This window comes from Rhinolophus hipposideros (genome assembly GCF_964194185.1).
Source record: "Rhinolophus hipposideros genome assembly, chromosome: 11".
Lineage (NCBI taxonomy): Eukaryota > Metazoa > Chordata > Mammalia > Chiroptera > Rhinolophidae > Rhinolophus > Rhinolophus hipposideros.
Genome location: NC_138057.1, coordinates 59508744 through 59531798, shown reverse-complemented (window position 1 = coordinate 59531798; position 23055 = coordinate 59508744). Strand labels below are relative to the sequence as shown.

General features: G+C 36.3%; 1 protein-coding gene across 4 annotated transcripts in view; it reads right to left on the bottom strand.

Annotated features, from left to right (window-relative positions):
* The window catches only part of FKTN (fukutin), a 61345-nt gene that overhangs the window by 25428 nt on the left and 12862 nt on the right, over positions 1–23055 (bottom strand). For all 4 annotated transcript variants that reach the window (XM_081065252.1, XM_081065255.1, XM_081065254.1 and 1 more), the window contains exons 4-7: positions 19915–19974; positions 16200–16403; positions 8365–8642; positions 7561–7693 (exon numbers count right to left, since the gene is read on the bottom strand). In XM_081065252.1, the coding sequence (XP_080921378.1) occupies positions 7561–7693; positions 8365–8642; positions 16200–16403; positions 19915–19974 (675 nt within the window). The remainder of the gene's footprint in view (positions 1–7560; positions 7694–8364; positions 8643–16199; positions 16404–19914; positions 19975–23055) is intronic.

Genomic DNA, 23055 nt, shown 5'->3' with positions numbered 1-23055 from the left:
GAGCTACAGGCATATCTGAAACAAAATATATTCAATGACATTTCCATCATTCACTGATGCAACTGGTCTTTAGAGACTATGTAGTTCTCATATAGTAGAAAGAGCGTGGGATTTTGAATCTGATTATGGGTTCAAGTCTAGTCCCACTTCTTTTTAGCTGCAACCTGGGGCGTATCGCCTCAGAAGAATGGAAGCTCTCTGGGGAAAGTGACTTCATTTGTTGACCACTCTACCTCCAGTGCCTGGAACAGTGCCTGAACATCTGCTGAATAAATAAGAGAATGAAAGAACAAACCTCTCTTAGATATCATTTCCTCATCAGGAATTAAAGGATAATAATTACACTGTATAGGACTGCTGTGAAGATTTAATGAGATAATGGATGACAGAAGAATGTCTCACCACTTGAGAAGTTCTACACAAATATTATCATTTACTTAGTCTTCTTGCTTTTCTGATTTCCTTCACTTTTAGAGTGTTCTGGAACTGAGGAGAGAACACTATATATTCTTAAGGGATGCTTCACTACCTATGGGACCAAATCTAAACTTCATGGCATGTGGACAAGGACATTTGTGTTCTGATCCCTGACTACTGGCCCAGCCTCTTCGCCACCCTCCACACACTACACATCACAGCAATAACTTGTAATTCCTCAAAAATACCACGTTTCAAGTCTCTGTGCCCTTATACACGCTGTTTCCTAAAATCTTTCACGTGTAGTTCTACCCTCAGGAAAACATTCCCCGATTCTCCCAGAAGGATGTATATGTTTTTTCTCCCAGTGCTCCTCTTCAGTTCACAAGCCAAGAATTATGTTGGAACTAGATACAGACAAAGACAAATGAACTAATAATCTGTTAATGAGCTTATAATTATATACTTTTACTATAATTTTTACCATATTTAATTCTAATTGTTCATTTTATTTATATTTCCTCCACTAGTCTGTAAAGATGGTTCCTTAATGACAGGTACTGACTCTCCATCACTGTAAGCACAAATTGAGAATGGCACTCAATATGTGATCACCATATATTGATAAATGGATTAATGAATAATGATTGACAGCCCCCTCCCGTACCTAGAATATCCTAAAATATCCTGCATTCTTTTACAATACAGCAGGAGGAAATACAGTTCCTAGAAGGACACTAGGGACCTTAAGCAAAAAGTATTCCTAGAAAGAAGGTGGGGTTCCTGAAGATAAGTTGCTTTCTCAAGAATACACAAATTATACGAGATCCTTTCAAGATGAAAATATTCCCAGGACCATGACTTCTCTTAGGATGTATGATTAGAATGAGAGACACATGTCCTTGTTGTTATAGTGGGAAAAGCCTGGAGCTAGAAGTTTGGAGACCCAGGATTTGTTTAGTCCATGCTCAGCCAATAATGACTGCACAACTAACATCTCAAAACCTCAGTAGTATACACTGTAGTATACCTTTGTAGTATACACTGGCTTCATTTCAGAGTAACTGAAAGGATCAAATTAATTAACATAAGAACACTTTTTGCTCTACAAAAACATTACTCTGATAGTTCCGTTCTACTGAGGCTGCCCTCTGCATGGACATACCCTGACCCTGACATGCCTTTCCTAACATGCCACTCCCAGAGATTCCATTTCTTAAAACTGATCCTCAGATGTGTTAGAGTGAACACATAGATACTGCTATATGCCTTGAACACACCGTCGTCCTGTTACTATGAGGGCCTGTATGCAGCAAAACCCAAACAGCAATGAGCACAAGTGACATCCAGATCTAGGCTTCTAAAAAGGAACTAGGACTCAGAGAAATGGCTGAGTCTAGGTTTGTGGCCAGGAAATTACAAGAGGAATCTAGAACCTCATGTGCCAAGAGGCAAGACAGTGCTCAAAAAAAGGATGGTAACATGTCAAAAGACACAGAAGCCATTGTGAAGGGGTTCCCAATGGCCAAATGTGGAACGATTATCAAAATAAAAAATGAAAATACCCATTGAAAAAATAGAAAACCGTGAGTTCATACTAACATAAACAAAAAACAAATAAATAAGTGGGAAATTTGATGAGGATATTGACAACAATTACATAGTTGTAAAGTATCTTCCCGCCAAATACTATTAATTACAAAGGGAAAAACCAGAAACTTCCCCGGGGGCAAGCAAGCATACAACACTTTAATCAAGTGATCTAAGGTGAGGAAAAACCAGAGGAACCCCAAATGAGGGACGCCTCACAAAACACCTGGCCTATGATTCTCAAAGGTACCAAAGTCACGAAAGTCAAAAAAGGACTGAGAAACTGTTCCAGACTGAAGGAGACGAAAGAGACAGGAAAATGAAATACAACATGTGATTCTGAACTGAATCCTGTTATTATAAAGGTCATTATTGAGGCCATTAATCTATGTGTTCATTTCCTGAGACTTGTAAGACAATGTCCTTCCTTTTAAGAAATACTAAATTACTGGAGGTTGTGGGGTATATGGCCGACAAACTTACTCCCAGATAGTTCAGGGGGGGAAAATTATTTGTATTGCATTTGCAACTTTTCTGCAAGTTTGCGAATGTTTCAAAATAAATGATTCCTAAAAAAACGAAAGTTAGGAGGTTGCTTTATGAGATTTTTTGATTAGTGCACTGCTTGTTTTACCTCAGGCACTATATTTAAGACAGTTTGGCGCCATCAAGTGTTCAAAATCATGTATGTTCACTTTAATTTGAAAACGGACCCACCTGGTATTTTTCATCACGGTCCTAACATAAGAAATGATGAAGGATGAAACATTAAAGAAAATAAAAATTAAAAAGTTATCAATCCCATCAGGCACTCGGTATGAGTAACACCAATACGTTAGCAGAAGAGAAAAACAAATTAGTAATCTGTCTTGCTGCAGTGAAGGACACACATAACATGGTGAAGAACGAATACAAAGTTCCACCTTACTCTCTTATGAATATAAACATCCAGACAGTATTACAGTCTTGCTATGTGATGGAGCTTTAAACATCACAACTGTGAGGCTATAATAAATTGATAAGCCCGCTGAGTATCGGTAATCCATATTCTTTACACAAATGCTGACTACACTCAAGTTTTCAAAAGAATGAAAATATGGAATTAAAAAATGTGACACTAAAATGGACAATTTTCTAGAGGCGCACAACCTTCCAAAGCTAACTCAAGAAGAAACAGAAAGCCTGAACAGTCTGATTACCACCAGGGAAATTGAATCAGTAATCAATAATCTCCCAACAAACAAAAGCCCTGGACCAGATGGCTTTACAGGTGAATTTTTCAAAACGTTCAAAAAAGAATTATCACCTATTCTCCTCAAGCTCTTCCAAAAAATCCAGAAGGAAGGAAGACTCCCAAACACTTTTTACGAAGCCACTATCACCCTGATCCCAAAAGCAGACAAAGACACCACAAAGAAAGAAAACTACAGGCCGATATCTCTAATGAACGTAGATGCAAAAATTCTCAACAAATTATTAGCAAACAGAATTCAGCAATACATTAAAAAGATCATACACCATGATCAAGTGGGATTCATCCCTGGTATGCAGGGGTGGTTCAACATCCGCAAATCAATTAATGTGATACACCACATTAACAAAATGAAAAATAAAAATCACATGATCATATCAATAGATGCAGAAAAAGCATTTGATAAAATACAGCAACCTTTTATGATAAAAACCCTTAAGAAAGTGGGAATAGAGGGATCATATCTTAACATAATAAAGGCCATATATGACAAACCCACAGCTAACATCATACTCAATGGGGAAAAGCTAAAACCATTCCCCCTAAGATCAGGAACAAGACAAGGTTGCCCACTTTCTCCACTTCTATTCAACATAGTGCTGGAAGTTCTAGCCACAGCAATCAGACAAGAGAAAGAAATAAAAGGCATCCAAATTGGTAAGGAGGAAGTAAAATTATCATTATATGCAGATGATATGATACTATATATAGAGAACCCTAAAGACTCCACCAAGAAACTATTAGAACTGATAGATGAATTTAGTAATGTAGCAGGATATAAAATTAATATTCGGAAATCAGTTGCATTTGTATATACCAATGATAAAATAGCAGAAGGAGAAATTAAAAAAACAATTCCATTTACAATTGCTCCAAAGACTATAAAATATCTGGGAATAAATCTAACCAAAGATGTAAAGGATCTGTACTCAGAAAATTATACAACACTGAAGAAAGAAATGAAAGAAGACATAAATAGATGGAAACACATTCCATGTTCATGGATAGGAAGAATTAATATAATTAAAATGTCCATACTGCCTAAGGCAATATACATATTCAACGCAATTCCTATCAAACTACCAACGACGTTTTTCACAGAAATAGAACATATAATCCTAAAATTTATATGGGACCATAAAAGACCCCGGATAGCCTCAGCAATCTTGAGAAATAAGAACAAAGTGGGAGGTATAACGATACCTGATTTCAAACTATACTACAAGGCTACAGTAATCAAAACAACATGGTACTGGCATAAAAATAGATACATAGATCAATGGAACAGAATAGAGAGTCCAGACATAAATCCATGCCTATATGCCCATCTAATCTACGACAATGGAAGCAAGAATGTACGATGGAGTAAAGATAGTCTGTTCAATAAGTGGTGTTGGGAAACCTGGACGGACACATGCAAGAAAATGAAGCTGGACCACCTCCTTACACCATATACAAAAACAAATTCAAAATGGCTTAAAGACTTAAATGTAAGATCTGAAACCATAAAATATCTAGAAGAAAATATAGGAAGAAACTTCATGGACATTACCCGGAGTAAGATTTTCACTGATATATCCCCTCGCGCGAGCGAAGTAAGAGAAAAAATAAACATGTGGGATTACATCAAACTAAAAAGTTTTTTCACAGCAAAGGAAACCATCAATAAAACAAAAAGGGATCCTACTGTATGGGAAAAGATATTTGCCAATGATATATCTGATAAGGGATTAATATCACAAATCTATAAAAAACTTACTCAACTCAACTCCAAAAAAACAAACAACCCAATTAAAAAATGGGCAGAGGACTTGGGGAGACATTTCTCTAAGAAGGACATACAGAAGGCAAGAAGACATATGAAGAAATGCTCAACCTCACTAACCATCAGAGAAATGCAAATAAAAACCACAATGAGATACCACCTCACTCCAGTCAAAATGGCTATTATCAATAAATCAACAAACAACAAATGCTGGCGCGGATGTGGAGAAAAGGGAACGCTAGTGCACTGTTGGTGGGACTGCAGATTAGTGCAGCCACTATGGAAAACAGTATGGAGGTATCTCAGGAATCTGAAAATGGAACTACCCTATGATCCAGTAATTCCACTCCTAGGCATCTACCCGGAGAAATCCAAAACTCCAATTCAAAAATCTGTATGCACTCCTATGTTTATTGCAGCACTTTACACAATAGCCAAGATATGGAAACAACCAAAATGCCCATCGGTAGATGACTGGATTAAGAAGCTGTGGTACATTTATACAATGGAGTATTACGCAGCCATAAAGAAGAAAGAAATCTTATCATTTGCAGCAACATGGATGGATCTAGAGAACATTATGTTAAGTGAAATAAGTCAGAAAGAGAAAGACAAGTACCATATGATCTCACTTATATATGGAATCTAAAGAAAAGACTATGTGAATGAACTAATCAGAGTCAGTTTTGGGGACGCAGAGAAAAAACCGAGAGTGGTTAGATGGGTGTGTGGGAGGGGGTTGGGGATAAGGGGAAAGGTGAAGGGATTTGGAAGCAGCTGGTAACCACAAGATGGCCTCAGGGTTTTCCTTTTGAAAATTAATTTGGGGAAGGTATTCTATAATGTTGTAAAGATTTTGTTGGGTATCCGATGGACATGCGTCCTATCTGGGAGACCACCTCAGGGATACTGTGGATACCTGATCATGGCATTGTACATCAGAAGCTAAACATTAATGAATGCCAACTATAATTTTATATATATAATGTGATGGTTCAGTGTGGGGTCGGAGGGATGGTGGATGGGGGGAGGGGGGTTCGCAGTGTGGGGGATGTAGATGATGAACGTCTGGGTATTGCCTTGTTTTGTACACCTGAAACTAATAAATAAATTAATTATAAAAAGAAAAAAAAAAAAAAAAAAAAAAAAAAAATGTGACACTATCCTCATGATTTCTCAGTATTTTGAAACTGCCTTCCCAAAAAGATCAACAAAATGAGTCTGAGCACATGCTTGCTAGGTGATGGAGTAGCTCTAAATAAATGTCCCTAAAAAATCATTTGATTCAGATGAGCACCTTATTCTTCATGCTTTTTTCTATAATTATAAGATCTTTTCTTTGTGCCAAGAAACATGCTAGATACTGGGGCTACAAAAGGTGAATAAAATGAGATGCCTGCTATCAAGAAATTCACATCATCTCGTAGGGGGACAAGACAGACCTTCCCAATTCACTGTAATAATTGCTATGACAGAAGTGGCAACCAGAACAAACTCCCTTAAGGCACAGAGAGTGAGTGGTCAAGAACCACACTGCATCTCTTCTGCTTCTTGTTACTATGTGGTGTGGTATGATGGTAGCACTTGCCTACTGGAGCAGCAGGCCCAGCCACACATGTGATCTTCCAGCTTTTCCTCCATGAGGACGACTGGGTATGTCCGCAATTCCAGAGTAAAGGGAATGGGATTAGGAAGGCCTCTTGGACTGGCAGGTCAAGGTCCTACCAAAAAAACCTTGCATTTGTGGGTATTGAGCACTTGACCAGTCATGATATAGATGGCATATAATTTTCCCATTCTGCTCCTCTCCTGTGTCTACAGCTTTCTCAGAAAGGGACCAGTGAAAATAAAGTGCAAGTGGAAGAATCAGGGCACCAAAACCCCACCGTAAATTTCACTGTTTTCTCAGTATTTCTGTTTCATGTCATTTCTTAGCTGAACTTGCATGCCCTTCAAAATCATCTTTATATCCCCAGGGTCAGCAGAGTTCCTGGGAAAGAGACTTTCAATAAATGTTCATTGAATTGAAAGCTAGAGCAGCAGAATAAAGTAAAGTTCAAAAGCCCTTGGTCTTTGTGTAGCATTTATCTTCAAAAACCTTCATAAACACAAAAAAATTCATATTCAGTGCCAACCCTCTGAGAAAAACTGTATTTTCCATGAAATCTTTTCTAAGATTTTTTCACATGGTTCAACTTCTGCTGTGGCTTCATCCCTTTTGGATTGCTTCAAGAACAGAATATACCATCTTTTATAAAGTTTATGGGTTACCCTAACTGAAAGCCGGGGTCAATGCTAACCCTATCGAAGTCTATCTAAATAAAACAGTCTCCATAAATATCAAGCCATATCAAACCATTTCTTAAGGGTAATGTTTAATCTACTTTAAAAAATTAAAAGAAAACAATCTAGAAGATAAAAAAAGATGCTTTCTTATCTATTTTCCGTAAGTCCCTTTATTTCCACCCCCCCCCCAGAAATATTAGAAGCAAACACACTTCCTGTAATTAAAAAAGTGTATGTGATGATCTCTAACCTGAAAGAATGCTCGAGCTTCTTTATACCTACACTCAATAAATCTAGAGTGTGGTACTTCTTCTAGAAAGTGTGTTGGATCTTTTGGAATGAGAACTTCTAGTCCATCAACAGTAATTTGTTGTAACTCTGGCCTGAAGACAAAAGTTAAGATTCATTATAAGGACTTAAATTACTGGCAGCCTCTTCAAAATATACAACATAAGCAAAATAGCTAAACATCAGACATTCGATTACCTCAGATAACAATTTTTAAAATCTACTCTCTTAGTAACTTTCAAATATACAATACAGCAGTGTTACCTTTAGTTACCTTACTGCATATTACAGGCCCAGAACATATTTCTCTCGTAACTGGAAGTTTGTACCTTTTGACCACTTTTTGTACGTAAGTATGAGTAGACATCCATGAGTATACTTTATCCTGTGTTTGAACTTTTTATAAATATAATTACAGTATTTGCATTCTCTCACTTGTTGCTTTTGCCACCCACATTGTAGGATTGATCTATGTTGTCGCGCAGAGCACTAGTTCATTTGTTTCCCTGGCTCTATAATTCTACTCCAATGTATGAATAGGCAATGTTTTGTCTGGGAGTACGAAGAACAATGTCGCTATGAACATTCTTATACATATATTTCCTGGTGCATTTGTGCATGAGTTTCTTCTTATTGAATATTCACATTTCAAAATTGATTTACATGTATTGCATATTAGATTTAATTACTATATGCAAAAAAAAAAGTAAAAATTCATGACTGGACAATATAGGTTTCACATTTCCCCTTTCCACCCTGAATTTACCTGTCAAAAGCTCCCGGATAACGACCAAACTGTAACTTTCGAAAAGGAATAAATTTCCTGTCAATGTGTCCTTTGAGTCGTAGATGGCCATGCCAGAGGTAGTTGCCACTCCTCTCGTGAAAGACCACCAAGTGGATGGCGTGAGTAGCCAATTTGCAGATGTAGTGCAGGGGGATTTCAGTTCCAGAAAGGGAGTCTATCCCATCTAGCCGGGGATCTTTGCTCTCAATCTTTAGGCACTGAAATCCCATATTTTCAGCTATCTGAAACCAGCCTTCCTAAAACCAAAGACACATCAAGCACGAATATTTAAAAACAAATAGTAGTAGCAAAACTAAAGCTGAATTAAGCTATACATATTTTTGTGCTAATCTGTTCTTTGCCTGAAGATTTAAAAATGAGTGTGGTGAGGGGAAGGAGGTGGTGGGAGAGTAAAGGAAAGTATCAAAGAGAGAAACTATATAGCTTGGAAGACATGTTCAAAGACTCTCTTTATGAAAATTAATGCAAATTTTTTCTTTGGAATGAGAATGCTCATTTTAGTGTTCTCTGATTAGTACCTATAAAGTAAATGTTAATATATAAGGATAGCACTTAAACTTGTCATTCTCAATTTAACTTCTAATAACCTTTATCTTCAAACGCACTTGAAAAAATAGTGGTTTCAATTCAGTTTATATCCCAACACTTAACCTGCTATTATTATAGAGGCCCATCATAATGCAAATCATTAGAAAACAGACTGAGACATACTACAAAACAAAGTGCATTTCCAACATCATTAGTTATAAATATCACATAACAAGATTAATCTATATGGTAGATTATTAGTCCTAATCTCAACAACCAGTGCTATAGATAATTAAATAGTATTAATTATTAAAAACATCTTACATTTGAAGAGGAATTTATAATAAATTTTCAAGAAACTTTTGTAAACATTGCATTTACATATGAAATCTATCTTATAAAGTAAGTAGCACAGGGATTAGAGATAAAGAAACAGACTCACAGAAGTCTAAAGAAACAAAATTAAAAAGAGGCAAAGAACTACCAGCATTGAGGTATTTTCCAACCTAATCCAAGGTTTGTTCCACTCCGTAACACTTTTCTTGCTAGTCTACACTTACATAATGTGTACAAAGCTCATTCACATTCATGATCTCGTCTGAGGCCCATCAAACTATGTGAGGTCAGCAAGGAAGATATTATGCCTTGTCTACAGTTAAAGGGAAAATAAAGCTCTACGTGGTAATACCAGACATTCAAGTTATTCAGTGATGGAGCTGTGTCTGGAAAGTTGTCTCAAAAGCCACAGCATTCACAAACATTTTTCAAGAGTACTTCATTCACATCACTTTTCATCTTTGAATGTTGCCATTTGGATTGGCTATACCTTATCTATGCTCTCGTAACACAAACCCTTATCATAGTATTGATTGTACTTTTTAAAACCTGTTTAAATTCCATTAATATACTGCAAGTTCCTCAACCACAGGAATCAACAGAGTGGCTAGTACCCAGCAGGCACTAATAGATCTTTGTTGCTGTTTACGTTGTTAAACGAGAGAAAGTGACATAATTCTGGTAGAATGCTAACTAGTACCAATAACAACTGTCTTCTCCTTTCTGGATACAGAGCTAAACTGTGTCAAAGGAATGTGGATAGAAGTTTCATATACCACTTCCAGGCCCGACTTTATAATTTCCCATTAAGATCTTCCATGCTTCCCTTCTTCCATCTGCATGTAGGAAAGCAAAGAACTCCAAGAGGAAAAAGAACAACACACAAATGAAAAAAACCTATATCCCTAAGTCACTGCTTAGAGTATAGCGGTCCAGGAATATCCCTGACCAAGAATATCCACACTGGATTTTGTGTAAAGACAATTACTCCTTTCTTATGTTAAGTCAATGTGATTTTAGGGTTGCTTTTAACAGCAACTAATGTAACTTACCCTCACTAATACAATTTCACATTGATTCTTCTTACATTAGAACCATATTTCCCCAGAAATAAGACCTAGCTGGACCGTCAGCTCTAATGCGTCTTTTGGAGCAAAAATTAATATAAGATCCGGTCTTATTTGCTCCAAAAGACGCATTAGAGCTGATGGTATGGTGACGTCTTATTTTCAGGGAAACAGAGAATTATCAACTGTAGGGTTCCTCTTTTTCCTTTTCTTCCTTGGTATACCTACGAGGTAGAAAGTACTGACTGAAGATGAGAGTGGCCAGTTCAGAGAAGGATCTACCATACAGAATAAAAGAAAGGCATTGTAAGTTGGTCAATTAGGAAAAATTTAAAAGGCAAGCCAGATCTTGAAGAGGAAACTGACCTTGGGTTGTGGGAGGAGAGAAAGGCTGGCAGACGAAATAGGCAGAACTATGAAATGACTTGCCTTCTTATACTCATGAGAGAGAGAAAAGTCAAGAACAAACTAATTGCTCTGATCAGACAGAGCAAAAGCCCAGGTCAAGGCTGTACTGCACACATCTACTCCCAGTTGACTTTGCAGTGGTTGGTGCACTTCATGAGAATGGTTCAATACAGAAAAATGACATGCAGACTGATCTACTGAGCTCTCCTTGGGAGCAGGTTTAAGAAGACTATCCAAGGGCTCTACAGGATGTCACACCTATAAAGGAATAACCATGCACCTGTGTTCTTCTGGGCGTTGCTGCCTTTTGCTTCTGGTCAGTGTACCTTTTGCTACACTGACTCTGATCAGGTCAATTTTGCCAATTGTGGCATCTTCCCTTTCTTCTAAAGTACCAGTTCTCAAGGCAGGTGGTACTGTGTCCAAGAGATATTTTCGAAATTTATGGGGATATTTTTGGTCATTATAATGATCAAAAAGGACAAACTTGGCATTTAGAGGCTTAGGCTAGGAATATTAGACATCCTACAGTCCAAAATAGGAAAATCTACTGTGTCCTGCATAATTTCAAATGTTCTATCAGATAATCACGTAGTGAAAAACTTGTTAATAATTACCTGGCCCTCTACTTCTCAGGAATACCACAGCCATGTTAAAGGGAGAGAATTTTCCTTTTTCGTTGTTGTAAACTTGTTCTCTATTTTGGAAAATCGTATTAGTAGCAACAATATCACTCAATCACATTTGAAGCTATCACATTCAGTGATCCTACAGATAAGTGCAAGCATCTGAATTACTTTATTATATCTTCCAGTGTAGTCATGCTTCAGCATTTATACACTGACATGTACATTTCCTTTTATTTCTACCTTATATTGGAGTTAAGACATTCTATTGATTTGGGGGATTATGTAGGTAGGTAGGTTATAATTTCTATGAACTTCATTTTGGGAAAATAAAGGAACATTACAAAATAATCTTTATAAAAAAGGTTTATAAACTTTTTAGGCTTGTTTTATTACGATATCAAGCAGTCTAGTAGGAATGACCTACAAATACTGACATTTAGGAGTCTCTCCAGTGAAAAAGCTGGGGTGCTCTTATTACCCTATAGTAAAGTCCACCATTTAATGAAGACTGATCATAACAAAAAAAGCTTCCAAGTGGTTTTCAGTGCCTCATTCTTAAATATGAAAGACAAAGACCAACAAACATTGTAGAAAACCTGTATTAAGAAAAACAAAGAAAACACATAACTATACCAAAAAATAAGCACCCAGAAAGAAGGGATTCAATAAAGCAAAATGTAGCAGAGAGCAAAAAACTTTTTTAAACAAACAAAACTTTAAAATCTGCAGAACAAAAAAGACAAAGCTGCACCCATGAAACAAGAATGCTACTGTAAGAAACAGAGTACACAGAGATCTTAGAAAATAAAAACATAAAAATTTCAAGCAAAAATATGGGGGAAAAAAATCAATGACATTGTTAAAGATTTTGTTTAAAAGTTAGAAAATGAGATGAAAAAGCTTAGAGTAAAGATAAAATGAGAGGATCAATTCTGGAAGTCCAACATCTATGTAATAAAACGTTTAGAAAGAGAGAACACTTTTATTCAATACTATCCTGGGGGCTCCTACCTAAATCAATACATAAGAAAAAGAAATTAGCTGTTGAGTTGGAAGAGAACAAACTGTCTTTTTGTGCAGAGAATACAATGATCTATATTCAAAGAGACAAAGAGAAAGGGAGGAAAAAGGATAGGGGAGTGAGAAACTATTGGAAGTTATCTATAGAGTTCAGATTCCAGTACAGTTGCTGGAAAACAAGATCAAAATACAACCCAAAAGCATTCTCTTTCACCTACAGTAAAGAATTGGAAAAAGAAGAGAAAAATATCCATATTAACCACCTCCCCCTCCCTGTAAAAAAAACCCTGTAAGGTAGCAAGACATAAGTCTTACAAAAAATGTGAAAAATCTTTAAGAAAAATGAGAATATTCTATTAAAGAACATGAAAGGACACCTGAAATTAAAGGACCCATATTTCATGTTAATGGATAAGAAATTTTAATATTTTAACAATGTCCAAAGACCTTGCATGCTTTTGCTCTCACACGCTAGCCTGAGCTAGCCTGGATGATGAAAGTTACAAGGCCCAGTCACCTCCACTACCACATGTGACAGCCAGCCATCCTGAAGCAGCAGAGCTGCCTAGTTGACTGCCAGCTGCATAAGTGAGCATAGCTGAGACCAGCACAGCCCAGCTGAATCCTACCTAAATTGCTAAGTCCGAGAATCATGAGGTACATAATGGATGCTGTTTAAGCCACTAAATTTTGGGGTGACTTGTTACAAAGCAGAAGCTGACTGCTATATTGGTCGATTAGAACTCAAATGTATAGATGAAAAGAAGACATTTTCAGATATGCAAGGTTTCAACCTCCCACTCACCCTTTTCCAGGAGGAATTCCTAAAATGTGAAGGGAAGTTACAGAACAATATCTGCACAGCAGATCAGTCTATAGTAGGGCAGAAAGACCAAGAGCTCTAGGGAGTATGTCATCAAGGGGGGAAAAAAATTGAACTGAGAGATTACCTGATAGGATAGATCTTATTGAGAGTTTTATATTTCTGATGCAGAGTTCATACATGGAGTATTGAGAGATATACAGAAAACTAGCAAACAACAAAGGAGAAAAAAGTCATGTAAGATATAATCAGAGTTAAGGGATTAATATCACAAATCTATAAAAAACTTACTCAACTCAACTCCAAAAAAACAAACAACCCAATTAAAAAATGGGCAGAGGACTTGAGGAGACATTTTTCTAAAAAGGACATACAGAAGGCAAGAAGACATATGAAGAAATGCTCAACCTCACTAACCATCAGAGAAATGCAAATAAAAACCACAATGAGATACCACCTCACTCCAGTCAAAATGGCTATCATCAATAAATCAACAAACAACAAATGCTGGCGTGGATGTGGAGAAAAGGGAACGCTAGTGCACTGTTGGTGGGATTGCAGATTAGTGCAGCCACTATGGAAAACAGTATGGAGGTATCTCAGGAATCTGAAAATGGAACTACCCTATGATCCAGTAATTCCACTCCTAGGCATCTACCCGGAGAAATCCAAAACTCCAATTCAAAAATCTGTATGCACTCCTATGTTTATTGCAGCACTTTACACAATAGCCAAGATATGGAAACAACCGAAATGCCCATCGGTAGATGACTGGATTAAGAAGCTGTGGTACATTTATACAATGGAGTATTACGCAGCCATAAAGAAGAAAGAAATCTTATCATTTGCAGCAACATGGATGGATCTAGAGAACATTATATTAAGTGAAATAAGTCAGAAAGAGAAAGACAAGTACCATATGATCTCACTTATATATGGAATCTAAAGAAAAGACTATGTGAATGAACTAATCAGAAACAGTTTTGGGGACACAAAGAAAAACCGAGAGTTGTTAGATGGGTGTGAGGGGGGGGTTGGGGATAAGGGGAAAGGTGAAGGGATTTGGAAGCAGCTGGTAACCACAAGATGGCCTCAGGGTTTTTTTTGAAAATTAATTTGGGGAAGGTATTCAATAATGTTGTAAAGATTTTGTTGGGTATCCGATGGACATGCGTCCTATTTGGGAGACCACCTCAGGGATACTGTGGATACCTGATCATGGCATTGTACACCAGAAGCTAAACATTAATGAATGCCAACTATAATTTTATATATATAATGTGATGGTTCAGTGTGAGGTCGGAGGGATAGTGGATGGGGGATAGTGGATAGTCTAAGTATTACCTTGTCATGTACACCTGAAACTAATAAATAAAAAAATAAAAAATAAAAAAAATAAAGTCACATTGACAAGGAAAAAAAAAGATATAATCAGAGTAAACTAGATAGCATCCATGTGATTAATCTATATTTTCATAATAAGGTAAACACTAATTTAACTACAAAATGTGATATAGTCATTTTAGGATGATGGGAGTGTTTGTGTGTGTGTGTGTGTGTGTGTGTGTGTGTGTGTGTGTGTATGTGACAAAATAGATATAATAGCTAAATTCACATAATTTATAATCTAAATATAAAATATCAAAAATAGAACTATAAACATTTCATTTATAAAAGAGAAGATAAACAAGGTAGACAGAGTTGAAGGTGGTTGGCTCTATGAGTGGAAATAAGGGGTGGGGAGAGACGAGGCAGACACTGCTGTTTTCCATTATGAACCTTGCATTACTATCTGACTTTTTAAACTTAGTACTAGTAGTATTTTGATTTAAAAAATAAAAATTACATTTAAAATACCATGTTATTTTCCATAAGGTAAAAAATTTTCAAAACATGAAACTGGAAGGAAAGAAAAAAACAAAACAATAGGCTGGAAATAAGTCAAAGCTCATTTTCTTGAGGCCCTGGGTAAGAGTCTGGGGCAATCAAGAAAATGTGAGCTAATACTGCTTTCCCAGACCACATCATCACCCTGCAGTGTAATCCCTACCTCTCAGTGGTCAACACAACTAAAACAGATTCTTCTGAGGAATTTAGTGCATATTCCATCATGGGTGGCTGACTAACTAGTTGAGTTCATTTAATCCGATGCTAATTTTCTTATTCTTACTTGAGTAACTCCTCAGTATGAAAAACAATGAAATTGGGCAGTTAGAGGTATTCCAAATAAAGAAGTAAGCAAAGTTTTGATATGCTTGACTGAGACTTTTTGTTTTTGACTACTGTCTGACTTTTGCCTTATAACCACTAAGCAGGATGAAAATATAAGTTTGAATTATTGGATACACCTAAGAAGCACCCCACTCGAGTATCAAACAAGTATTGTGCACTTACAAAATAGAAAGAATAGTACTATAAACTGGGGATACATACTACCCTCACGTACACCTTATGTGGCAGGTACTGAAAATTCATCACCAAATCCCTTCCTACTTGCTTGCCTACACGGACAGAAATGCTAAATACCTGTCTCTTTAGCTTCCTTCACAAGAAGTAGACATGTGAATGTAGTTATAGAAGGATAGAAGCTTCTAAGAAAATTTTGCCTTCAGAGGATGGACAGTATCACCATCCCTTCCTCTCACCCTCCTGCCTTGAACGTGGACATGATGCCTGGAGCTATGTCAGCTACCTTGTGACGATGACAGAAATGAAGCAAGAACTTCCGTAATGCAGCCCTGATGTCAGTGAGCAGCTGAACTAATACTAGCAGCCACCAGCCAACCTTTTAACCTCTTATACAAAAAATAAATAAATTCCCTTATTTGCTTAAGCTATTGTGCTACTTACAGCTGAAAATATTCCTGATACAATTTATAAAAAGGTTGTAGAAAAATGTTTCATGCTTTACATTTTAAACTGGTCTCATCCTATACTTTTCGTTAAAGACACATTCCATTACCTGAAAGCAGATCATCTTACCTCACTCTTCCATAAGTGATACTGTAGTGCAAAGGCAGTGAAGTCTCTTGGAACACAGAAAAAGGTGCATCCTGAAGTGGGGCCATGAGAAGTATTTTTGACTTGTTCGAAGTTTTTATTAATCAATTCCAGAAGCAAAGGATCAACAAGGAACACGGGTACATTTTGGCTGGATGTTAGCATAATAAATTTTTTAACTGCACGCTGTTTGAGAGGAAAAGAATCCCCTTAATTCTACTAAACCAATACAACAATCTATCTTATTAAACTTTATTAATTTTATAAAGTATATATACAGTGTTTACTCAATAAACTATCCTTATTATTGTCCTAAAAAAATAATAATACATGGTCCCTACTCTCAAGAAGTACACACAATCTACTGAGGAAGATGAACAATTATTAGTAAAAATATATGCAACATATTATAAAGTACAGAACAGTAAGCTAGTAATTAACTGTACATCAACAGGATAAGACAATTGTCGTCGACAAAGTGGTTATCAGAGATGAAAACTTCAAGCTTACAAATTATTCCCTTGGTATTAGCTAAATCTTTTCAAGTAAACATGGAAGAGGAAATACCAGATATGTCAGTTTTTAAAAATCAGTCATGTCAACCTTTTCAAAATCAAAAACTAATTATATGTGCCACTCTCATATTTATAATACTGCTCAATAATTTTTGTAAACAAAAGACCCCAACTAAAATACATTGCCTGCTTGACCATTCCCATATATAGTTTGATTTTCTGATAATACTGCAATATTTTTAAATATAATTTTGCTGGGCATTAAACAGAGTGTGATACTGAAAAAATGAATTTCAAAATTAGAATGAAAACAAATTAAATCACACTTAGGATTACATAATACCTTAGAGTAGGAAAGATAAATAGAAGAAAGTGTATACATTATTGCTTAAAAGCCTATTTCACTAAAAGCAATTATGATTTCAAAGGGATGTATACCTTTTAAAAAAGAAAGAAAATTATAGACTACCATCCTTCATGAACATAGATGCAAAAATTCTTAAGACAGTACAAAATCAATTCCAGTAGTTTAAAAAAAGAACAACAAAAAAGTAAGTATCATGACCAAGTAGGGTTTATTTCAGAAACAAAGAACAGCATTTGAAAATCAATAAAATTCATCATATCAACAGAATAAAGGGGAATAATCTATGACAATTTCAATACAGAAAAGGTATTTCATAAAATTCAATACATATTCATGATTAAAAACTCTCAGCAAACCAAGCATAGAATACTTCCTCAATCTGATAAAAAGTATGAACAAAAAAAACCTATTACTGAGTTGTAGAAGTTCTTTATTTATCATTGATACTAGTCTTTTGTCAGATGCATGTTTTGCAAATATTTCCTAGTCTCTGGCATGTCTATTCATTTTCTTAATGGTGTCTTTTGATGAGCAGAAGTTTTCAATTTTCATAGTCTAATTAATGTTTTTTCCTTTTATATTATTGCTTTCTGTACTTTACACTAGGACAATAAAAAAGAAAGAAATTATTTTGGAAGAAAGATGATGAGATGACAGACACTAGTATAAATAAGGTGTTTAATAAATGTTGAATGAGTCTTTCAGCTTGGTGTTAAATACTAACATGATGAACACATTTATGGCTTCATCATGATTATTAATATAAATATAGATTAAGGCAGGATTAAGGAGAGAGTCTATAACTCACTTCCTAAATATGCTTCCAGGTTGTTATCAATGCAATCACCAATACTCCTTGGAAACAGATGTGCAATAGACTCTACATCCAATCAATTTCTAAATCAACATGACCGTTATTATCTGGTCTTTGGTAATTCATTTCGTTTACAAGAAAGAAAAATGTCTTGTTGAAGAGAGGATACACTGACACTGTAATAGCTTATTCATCTACCAGTGTATTACACTTTTATCAGAACCTAAGAGGGCTTGGTGGGATTTGTTCTTAGTGAAAGCCTAATCATCATCATTTTCTTGCTAAGTGCTCTTAAGTCATGTGTTTAATAATTCATTCTAGAATTTTATCAGGACTCAGTATCACACTTATTGATCAGATTATACTTTAATTCCTTCTGAAAGTATTTTAGTAATTCTCCCTTGCCTGTATTTTGCAACTATTGTAACTATTAGTACCCTGCAATGTAATTACAAAGAAAACTCACTGAATATAGTACACTGCTCTTTAAGGTTTTGCTCCTTTACCTTGAAAGTAACCCTTTTTAAAAAATCCATTATTTTCTTCTACCTCAAAGGTCATTCCCTGAATGAAAAAGATGGGGTATCCTACATTTTTCTGTAATGTTAAGCTTTAAATGATATACAAATTCCATTAAAAAATATATCAATGAATCTGTACTCCTGCTGACTGCTTTATGTACTAAAGGTTTTGGGAATGCCGTTTGTTAATCCAGACGAATTCAAGTCTTCTGTCCCACTGAACCTATTACAGCTTTAAAACTTTTTCCAAACATGCTCTACCAGTGCACATATGAAAACTCTCAATAAATGTCAAACTTGAAAAGTTTGTATTACCACAAGTATCATCACATTTTAAATGTTACAATTTATGATAAAGCACCCCCATTATCTTCAGATGGTGTATTGGCCAGCTGTTAAATACTGAATTTCAAACCTCAACAAATTATTTCACTCACAGGACAATAAATCTGGTCCAAATATTATGTGTGTATTTTTTTTAAGAATGGGATGGAGGTAGAGCAGGGCTAGACAAAATGCACAAAATGCCCCTTTTTATTTCATCTGCTAGAGTATAATTGTGACTGGCAAGTATGTCACAAGAGTATCATATTTCCCTTTCCCCTCAGACTACCCCAAGTCCACAGAGCAAAACACGTGCTATTTTTAATAAATTAAAAGTTCACATTGATACTTCTAGACTTGATAGTTGAAGAGCCTGATAATAGGATAACCCAGACTTTACCTTTTGAACAGTGGTTCAAATCCAATTGGTTTTAGCAATGACGTAAAATCAATTATCACTAGTACTTTACTGCTGCTTGGTGATTTGAAACCCACTTCTAATCTAAAGCCTTGCATGTCTCTGGTTAAAGAGAAGCCAAAGATTGAAGTACATCTACAAGAACAATCTGGTCATAACCAAAATGTATACTAATGGGATAAATGTAATTTTTTATTAATAACCGAGCATTGTTTTTCATTCTAAGTTTAGTTAGAGAAAAGGTAAGAAAGTATATTTTATAAATGTGTAGGCTCTGAAATTTATAAACCAAACCAGGGATATATTGTATATATCGCTAGTTTCCCTTATCTTATAAAGGAAACATGTTGAATAGATTTTTATTCCTCATCATTTTATAGTTCAATTCTTATTCACTATTCTTATTCACAATTCTTATTCACTATTTATCTGGGGAAGCACCATAGATCAGTGAATGAAGACTGGAGGCAAACAGACTCGGGACTCAGTCATTTGTTAGCAAACTAACCTGAACCTCTCCACGTGAACTGAGGATAAGAATATATGCTGACTTGTTAAAGTTTCTGTAAGAACTAAATGACATGCTGCATGTAAAGCACTTTCCCTTTACCACCTACCCCACTCCTCACCAAAGGTAGCGATTGTCATTGTCATCATTCAACAAATACTTACTGAATATATAAACGAATGAACTTATTGAACATTATACTTCAGTAATTTCGTGCTTCTTGTACGTACCCACTGTATGCTATCAAATCCAATTCGGCTTCCTTTGGATTTTGATAAACCAGCTCCATTCTAGGAAGATAACAAAAGAACATTTTAGTAAATCCAAAGCCCGGCATGCAACATTACATTTAGGATAGGCATGAGATTCAAACTTTATCACTGGCTCATAATCATTAAAAAGTACTCACCAAATACCTATTCTCATACAGTCATGAGCTAAGAATTCTACAGTTACATAATACAACTACCCAAGACGGAAAACACTGACAGAGCGCAGTACGTTATTAAACACTAAGGTCCATATGGCCAACATCTCTAAACTACCTAATTTCCACCAATGAATAGTGAACTTTTTGCTATCTCTTTGGAATTAGGGCTTATCCATTTACTCCACATCCTTGACCTCAACTTACCTCCGCACACTGAGTTGGTATTTTCGAGAATGCACCTTGGCAAGGTGATAAAGTATAATAATATTTATTGAGCAGCTCCTAAGTGCACCATATTTCCATACATGAATTATGTATTCCCATCTATCCCACATAACAGTCCTGCAAAGTAGGCATTATTTCTGTTTTACAGTCGCTCCAGTGCCCACACCTTCCCTAACATGCATCATAATTTTAAGTGCTGAGTTATCAAAAATATTTTCAGAAATATTCAGACTCCATTTTCATTTGATAAGCCCCCAAATACTTTAAAAGGAACAGGAGAATGTCTGATGGCCTGAAGAAAAGAGGAAGACTATTTCAAGTTCAAAGAACCAAAGAGGTTTCCTATGCCTTCAATGTGTTCTTATCTGTAAGGTATAGAGGGGAGCACGTTGAAGAATAATCAGAATAGTCTCACTCGAAAAATGAAATGTGCTCCAAGTTTCTAAAAAGGAGATTCATCTCACCCTAAATCTCAGACTCAAGGGCAGGGCACACATCTTAATTTTCCTGTGTATTGCCAGTGCCTCGCATGATGGTTGGTGATTAGTAAATGCTTAATAAGGGTTTGTCAATTGGAGGGAAGGAGGGACATACTGAGTAATTAAGGTTGAGTCAGGACTGGTCTTTCCTCACAAGCTCAGCAACTAAGACAATAACATTTTTGTACTGAGAATATTTGAGAAAAAACAACGAAGAGGCAGCTTTGTAATTCCCTTTAGTATAAAAACAAGATATTATCTCTCCTATCTTAAATAATTAAAAAAAAAAACAAACCCTTCTTGACTCCTCTTTTCCCAACTAACAATTTTCTGTCCCCCTTTACAGCAAAACTCCTAATGGGCTCTCTGTATTCACTGCCTCTAATTTCTCTCCTTACATGAATTCCCTTGAGCTTAACATTTACTTCATCCTTGTCTTACTTGATCTGCCCAGAATTGTTGATCATTTCTCCCTCACTCAAACGCTTCATTCAATTGGCACTCAGGGTCCCCGAATTCTAGTTTTCCTGATAGTTTTCTCTGACTACTCAGTCTTCTTAGCCTCATTTCCTCATTCTTCTCACCTCCCTGACATATTGGAGGCACCCAAAGCTCAGGCCCTGAGACTTTTCTCTTATTTACTCTATGTTCACTTCCTTGGTAACTAACTTAGCTACTCCTGTGGCTTTAAATACCATCTGCATGCTTACAACTCCCAATTTACATTCCCAACCATACCAGTCCTTTGAACTCCAGATGTATATATATCCAACTGTCTATTCACTTTCTACATGGGGATGTCAAATAGGCATCTCAAACTTTACATGTACAAAAACAAAAAACGCCCCAAAACTCATGATCTTCACTATCTCTCAAACTTGTTTCTCCCAGTCTTTCCCATCTCAGTAAACAGAGACTCCCTTCCAATTATCTAGGCCTAAAATACTAGTTATCCCTGACTCTTTTTTGTCTTTCATACCCTAAATCTAGCCCAACAAATCATGATAGTTCTACCTTCCATTTCTTACGAACTCCACTACTAACTCCCCGGTCCAAACCATCATCAGCTCATGTAAATTACTAGAATCGCCTTCTAACTGGTCTTTGTGTTTCAGCTCTCGCCCCTACAATCTATTCTCAACAGGGTATCCGGTCTACTTCTTTTTAAAATAAAGTCAGATCATGTCAAATATCAGCTCAAAACCTTCCTGTGGTCCCCAGTCTATCTCAGAATAAAAGCTAGTCCTTTTGTCTTACAGGCCCCTGAACAATATGGAACTCTCTAACCTTACCCAGTATTCCCACTACCATGCCACCCCAATAGTTTTCTACAGCCACACTGATCTCTTTGGTGGTCTCAAAAGTACGAGGCATATTTCTGCCTCAGGACCTTTGCTCTTCCTTTGGTTTCCACCTCTTACTCACCTCTTTAAGATATCCATATAGCTCATTCTCTTTGAATAGGCTGTTTCCTCTTTTTGTAATGGCCCTCCCATCCTTCTTCACCTAGAGAACTCCTACTCATTCTATAAGACCACCTCAAAATGTAAGTTCATCCATGAAATAGCCAATCATAACCCTCCTAAGTAGGTTATCGGGCAGTTCCTCATTACCTAACAAAGGGCAAGGCAGCTCAGCTAATGCAGTCCTCAGAGGCCAGCCTCGCAAGGCCCAGGAAATGGTGAGGAGAGAACCTGCAGGGCAAACAGAGACTCTACACCATACCATGCTAAGGAGTTTAGATCTTACCCCAGGTCTGCCGTGCAGAGAATAACTAGATCAGATTTGTACCTAAGAAAATACAACTCTAACAGCTGTACGGAGGACTGCAAAGTCTAGAGATTAAAGGACAGAATAGTTCTTAAGCTTTAAATAGTGAAGTAGCCAGAACAGGGTTTTATGTTGTGTGCTTTGAAGGAGAAATAAAGTATCACATTGTTGTCATTTGTTTATATGTGTCTCTTTAAAAGTTTCTTAAACCCTCTCCCTTTCAACCCCAAACTTCCCCAATTTACAAGTTCCTAGACAGCAAGGATTACACTGATTCGTCATTTTGTCTCATAGCGTAGTATTGTGCTTGGCACACAGTAAGTCCTCAACAAATAATTGACGAATGACGGAATGTTCTAAAAGAAATGCCATAACGTTAAAGTCAAGGGGTTAGAAAAAAAGCCTAAGTATATTTTGAAGCCTTGTCTATGGGATATTTGAAGTGAAAATTTAAGTGAAATAAATAA